Raw genomic sequence first — 5,796 nt, 5'->3', positions numbered from 1 at the left:
TGCCCCTGTTGCCCCCAGCAGAGCTAACTGCTCCCGTTGCCCCTAACAGAGCTCACTGCCCCTGTTACCCCCAGCAGTGCTAGCTGCCCCTGTTGCCCCTAGCAGACCTAACTGCCCCTGTTGCCCTCCAGGTCTGCCCCAGATGCTGCTGCCCCTCCAGCCGGAGCGCCTGGAGCTCCAGGTGCCCCCGGAGCAGACGGAGCCCCAGCCGGGCCTCCTGCCGGCCCACCCAACACCTCCAGCAACCGCCGGCTACAGCAGACCCAGGCCCAGGTGGAGGAGGTGAGCGGACTGAGCCGGACTCAGAGCCTGGGTCCGATCAGATAGAGAACTCTGACCGTGGTTCTTTTAAACTGTGCAGTTGTTCTCTCCTCTAACCGCTCCTGTCTCCCCTCCTCCCGGCTCCGGTCCAGGTCGTGGACATCATGCGGGTCAACGTGGACAAGGTTCTGGAGAGAGACCAGAAGCTGTCGGAGCTGGACGACAGAGCCGACGCGCTGCAGGCCGGAGCCTCGCAGTTCGAAAGCTGCGCAGCGAAGCTAAAAAACAAGTACTGGTGGAAGAACTGCAAGGTAGGAACAGCAGCTGCATGAGGCTGAGCGAACAGAACCACCAGAACAGAACAGACGGAGGCTTCAGGGGAACATCTGGGGATTACATCACAGATTATATCAGAGAAGAAGAGCAGAATAGGAAGTGTTGTTTCCTTTTACACTCTGAAGGACCTCACATGACGTGTGTTCTGCTTTCAGATGATGATCATGATGGGAATCATCGGCGTCATCGTGGTCGGAATCATATTCTGTGAGTAAAACCGCTCATCAGGTCCAACTTCAGGATGTGTGAGGTTCTGCTGACGACGTTCATCCAGCAGACGGAAGCTTTCAGGGGTTTCCACAGAGCTGCAAAGATCAACCAACAACCAGCCAGATGTTGGACTGGCTGGTTGTTGGTTGATCAGCTGGATCATCGTTTAAATAATGTAGACCAACCATCTGATGGATCCATCCAGAACATCTCCAGTGGAGCTAATAATTAGCTTCAGCTCCACTATGAAGCTCCATCAAACCAAGGTCCAGGAGAAAAAGCTCCAGTTTAAACCCAGACAAGGTTCTGGATGGATCCTGGTTTGTAGCTCTGGTTTGGTCACCTCCAGCAGAGAACCAGATGAGTTCCTGTCAGATGGGTGGTTCTGAGATGTCCACTTGGAGGTTTTAGTAGCTCAGCAGATGGAGGCTCCTCTAGAGACATGATCAGCTGATCGCAGCAGCTTCATTCATCAATAGTTTCAAGAAGAAGAAGAACCAGGACAGTTTGTAGCTGCAGAGACTCACTGATCAGTGGTTCTGATCATCCATCCATCAGCTGGAGGGTTTGAACAGAATCAGTCAGAACTCTGGGTTCAGTTCCTTCAGTCTGAAGGTTTTCTGGGTTCTTTCCTCTGACACTGAACTGAACATCTCTGGACTGAACCAGACGTTGGAGGAAACTCTGATCCACAGGTTCTGACATTTAGACACAAACAGACACTGAGTGAGTCCATGAAGATGATCAACATGACGGTTGCTCATTGATCAGAGTTCTACTGGGTTCTGCTGGGTTCTACTGGACTCTAGCAGCCGTCACACTGCTGCTGAGGTTCCTTCACATTAAACTGAGTTATTATTGGTACTGTTGATGATGATAAGAACAGAGATGGTTGAGCTGCTGGATGCTTCTCATCGTTAGACATGAACCTTGGAGCAGCTACAGGAACAGGAAGCTTTAAAACCTAAATAAATAAACGACGTGTCAGTCAGACCGACTCACAACAACACAAAGATCCTCCAGGAACCGTTCTAAGTAAGGTTCCTCAGCATGGTTCCTCGAGGTTCTCCTGGTTCTGAGACGTTCTTCCAGCTGACATGAACATGTGGATGTTTTTAATGTGGTGTTCTCGTGGTTGTTCTGTTGCCGGGTGAAGGATGCTGGAGGACGTTCCTCCCTGAGCACCGTGTTCTATGTTCTCCATGTTCTCCTCTGTTTTCGGTTCTGTTCCTCCAGCAGCCTGACGCCTCCTCTCTCTCTCTCCTCAGTGTATTTCTTCCACTGAGCTCATCGATGCACCTGTAATGGACTGAGGATGAAATGAGGAGAGAATAAAAAGAAACCCGACACCTCCTTCCAGCCTCCTCCTCCTCCTCCTCCTCCTCCTCCTCTCTTCGGTCTTCCATCCTCCATCCTGCACTCCAACAGTGTTTGTCTCTCTGCCTCCTGGTTGTTTCCTCCTCTGCGCCTCCTCGTGTCTTGCTGACGGAGTGGGCGGAGGAGGAGACGGAGGGACGGAGGGAGGCGCTGAACATGAGTAGATCTCTGGGGGTGAATGTACAGAGTCTGCGGTCCGTCAGCCCCTGAAACGCCAAAGCTTCTCCATTCGACCTTTTTTGACTCTACATTTGTAAATTGGTACTAACGTCGTCCCGCCACCTGCTTCCATCTTTACTAACACGAGCTCACGTTAGACTAAGGTTCTTCTTTCTGTTCTGTGTGTGTAGTTGTGACCCAAAGCATCGTAGCGACAGCTCCTTCCACCTCCTGGTAGGCTTTACTTAGTACTTTGTTCCCTCACTGAGCCTCTTGTTCCTGCAGCGACGACCAGATCAGGGAAACGCAAAACAGAGACGAGTTAGGAAAGGATGAAGGTGGAGTTCTGCAGCGTAGTGTTGCTGCACGAGCAGGTGAAGGTGAGTTAGTCACTTCATCATCAGCTGGTGTTGACGGAGGCACGAAGGCCACCAACAGACAATCTGAGCGGCCGGCCGGACGGACGATGAGCAGCTTCACGTGTGACGGGTGGTTTAAATTCAGAGCAGGAGATGTGAGAAGGTTGGTGAACCTGGAGCCACGTCGTCGTCCTTTTCCTTTTCCCGCTGACTCACAGAAAACAGACTCGCCTGCGACGACGCTCCAGGTGTGTTTCTTACCTGCATGGCCAACGTGTCCATAGTTCTGCCTCTTTGTGTGACCTTCTGTGTATCTGCCATTTCTGAATCTTACTGCCGACTGTACATTTTCCTTTGTTAGTGGTTTAAGGACCCTGTATAATGTCTTTCTGATCTATAAGTACTGCTTATGCAACGCAACGATGCTCAAGAGTTTGCCAAATTTTGTTAAAATCACTTGGTTTTGAGAAAAATCCGATTCAGGCTGTAAACGGCTGCGGCTGCAGTTTCAGGTTTGTTGGATTAACTGCAGCTCGTTTGACTTTCTTTGGACTGATTCTGAATGCAGAAGTGTAGCAGTGAGAGCTGAGCATCATCAGCTGATTTACAACCTGACAGACAGGAAAAGATGCAACTGGATCTGAGAAAACTAATGCATGTTTACCACTTTTGCTGATGCCAATAAAGAAACCATGAACTGAAGCGACGTGTCTCCTGTTCTCACATCTTCATGCCAATAACATTCACTCGTTTATATTTAAAATGCACACATTTTATTTTAGAACAGAGAAAACCATCATTAGCCTTTAAGTCATATCCAGAAGAGCAGAAATACATCAATAACGTCCAATTCTTCAACATGTTTCAGGATTACAGGATCACATATTCAACCTATTTCTGATCATCCTCGTTGTTCTTTAAGTGATTCTAGATAAACGGAAACATTTCAACTCAGCTTTCAGTCAGATTTTGGGTTCCTCGAAACTTTGGCGCCCAGATCTGCTCCTGCAGTGGACAGTTATCCTCTGATTACAGTTAATCAACACTGGACCTCAAACACCAAACCGGTCGAGCCCTAATATCAAAATCACACGAGACCAGACACAAATCTTTAAAAAAAATACAATAAAATTTCAAACCGCACCAAACACAGACGTGACATAGTTTCCATCCACCTGTAAAGACCATGAACATCACTGAGTCTTTTGTCTCCAGTGACTCCTAGAACTCCAGAATCAGAAACAGTCATGAATTTTGGTTTGTTCTTAGATTCATGGACAAAGAAAAGGCCTTCTGGAGGAAAGTTCTGGTCAGATGGAACCAACACTGAGCAGAACCATGTCTGGAGGAGAGAAGGTGAGGCCTTTAACCCCAAGAACACCAGACCTACCATCAGGCATGGAGGTGGCAGCATCATGCTCTGGTTCTGTTCTGCTGCCAGTGGACCTGGAGCTTTACACAAAGTAGATGGACCAATGAAGAAGGAGGATCACCTCCAGGTTGTTCAGGAGAACCTGAAACCATCAGCAGAAGGTTGATCTTGGACACAGGTGGATGTTCCAACCAGACAATGAGCCCAAACACACATCAAAGTGGTGAAGAAATGGTTCCATCAGGCTGGAATGAAGGTTCTAGACTGGTCTCCCCAAAGTCCTGACTGGAACCATCCAGAACCTGTGGACTGATGAAGGAACAAGTCTGAGTCAGAAAGACGACGAGTTTAGTTGAACTGCAGCGGTTCTGTCCAGAGGAGTCAGAGATGGACCAGAAGCTGGTGGACGGAACCAGAAGAACCCGACTGAGGAGAACATGGACGTTTAACCAGATATTAACATCTCTGTATGAATATTTATGACCCAGCAGGTTCAGTCATGTTTCCAGAAGAACTTTAATGAATCTATTTTTTATGACTAAGATTCATGTTCCTGTGGTTCCATCGTAGAAGATCCAGATTCTAGGAGTCACTGGAGACTGAAGCCTGACTGATGAACATGGTGCTGCTCTGCTGTAGTTCACAGCATCACTCTGCCTTCAGGTGAACTCGTGGTTTCAACATGTCCATGTGACTTTGAAGCAGACCTTCACCAGCAGGCTGATGAATGTAACGCTGGAGATGATGGAGGATCTCCTCATTACAACAGTTTCTTTTAAGCTCGATTTAATTTCCTGACAATCTGCAGTCACACAGACAGAACCGTGAATCGGCCTTTAGAACACTGAGAACCTACAGCTGCTTATTCAGAAACCAGTGCAGTCTGTGGCGTACTGGGAGGGTTGTACTGGAAACACATCAAATATACAAATCCAATCAATCAAAGAGCTGAATCATAAAATAAAGTCAGAATTTTCCCCACAAACGTCAGCAGGAGGTAAAGCGGAGAAACGGAGCACTGAGCATGTGCAGACTGACTTCCAGGAGAACAACCAGAGCTCAGCGCACACGAGGAGCAAAAACTGAATAAAGACAGAAAATCATTTACAGGCAAAACAGAAAGCATCAAAACAATTCAACAAATGATTAAATAAACCAGAAAGAGTCTCTGATCTGATCCTTCTGCTTTACCTCTACCTACTAATACTATTTTATCCTAGAACTACCCGGCCCGGCCCAGACGTGTCCTCCTGCTCGTCGTGTATCTGCAGCTCTTCTCCTGTTGCTCTGGTTTCACTGAGCGATGAGACGCTTCAGTGAAATGACACTGAAAACGTTTCTGGGCTCAGTTTGGCGTCTCGATGATCTCAGACGGTCAGATGACCTGGTAGAGCAACAGGGCGGTGATGACCAGGAAGCCCAGAACCCACCAGTAGGACTCTGCATAGAACAACACACAGAACCGGGTCAGAATTTACACACGACGGATCCTTTACTCAGAATGCAAACCAGCGTTCTCGACACAAAAAAGTGCAAACTGAACAGGATTCTTTGTTCTGTTTCTAAAAAGATGTGTTCAAGTGAAGAGATGCAACTTTTAATTAAAACACTTTAATAAAGTATTAAATTAGTGGAGAACAACTTTAATTAAAGCCGCAAGCGGCGATGGACGGGTCCTCGCCCTACGCTTGTCGGCCTTCGCGCACGGCGGGACTGTGATCC

General features: G+C 48.0%; 1 protein-coding gene across 1 annotated transcript in view; it reads left to right on the top strand.

Annotated features, from left to right (window-relative positions):
- Positions 1 to 3,404, top strand: part of LOC103365278 (synaptobrevin-like) — a 4,947-nt gene extending 1,543 nt beyond the window's left edge. The window contains exons 2-5 of the mRNA XM_008292683.1: positions 132 to 282; positions 414 to 572; positions 753 to 804; positions 2,076 to 3,404. Of these exons, the coding sequence (XP_008290905.1) occupies positions 132 to 282; positions 414 to 572; positions 753 to 804; positions 2,076 to 2,092 (379 nt within the window). The 3' untranslated portion in view covers positions 2,093 to 3,404. The remainder of the gene's footprint in view (positions 1 to 131; positions 283 to 413; positions 573 to 752; positions 805 to 2,075) is intronic.
- The last annotated feature ends 2,392 nt before the right edge of the window (positions 3,405 to 5,796 follow it).

The sequence above is a fragment of the Stegastes partitus genome, unplaced genomic scaffold (assembly GCF_000690725.1).
Source record: "Stegastes partitus isolate 25-593 unplaced genomic scaffold, Stegastes_partitus-1.0.2 Scaffold824, whole genome shotgun sequence".
Lineage (NCBI taxonomy): Eukaryota > Metazoa > Chordata > Actinopteri > Pomacentridae > Stegastes > Stegastes partitus.
Note: the sequence above shows the minus strand (reverse complement) of the source record. Positions and strands in the feature narration are given on the sequence as shown.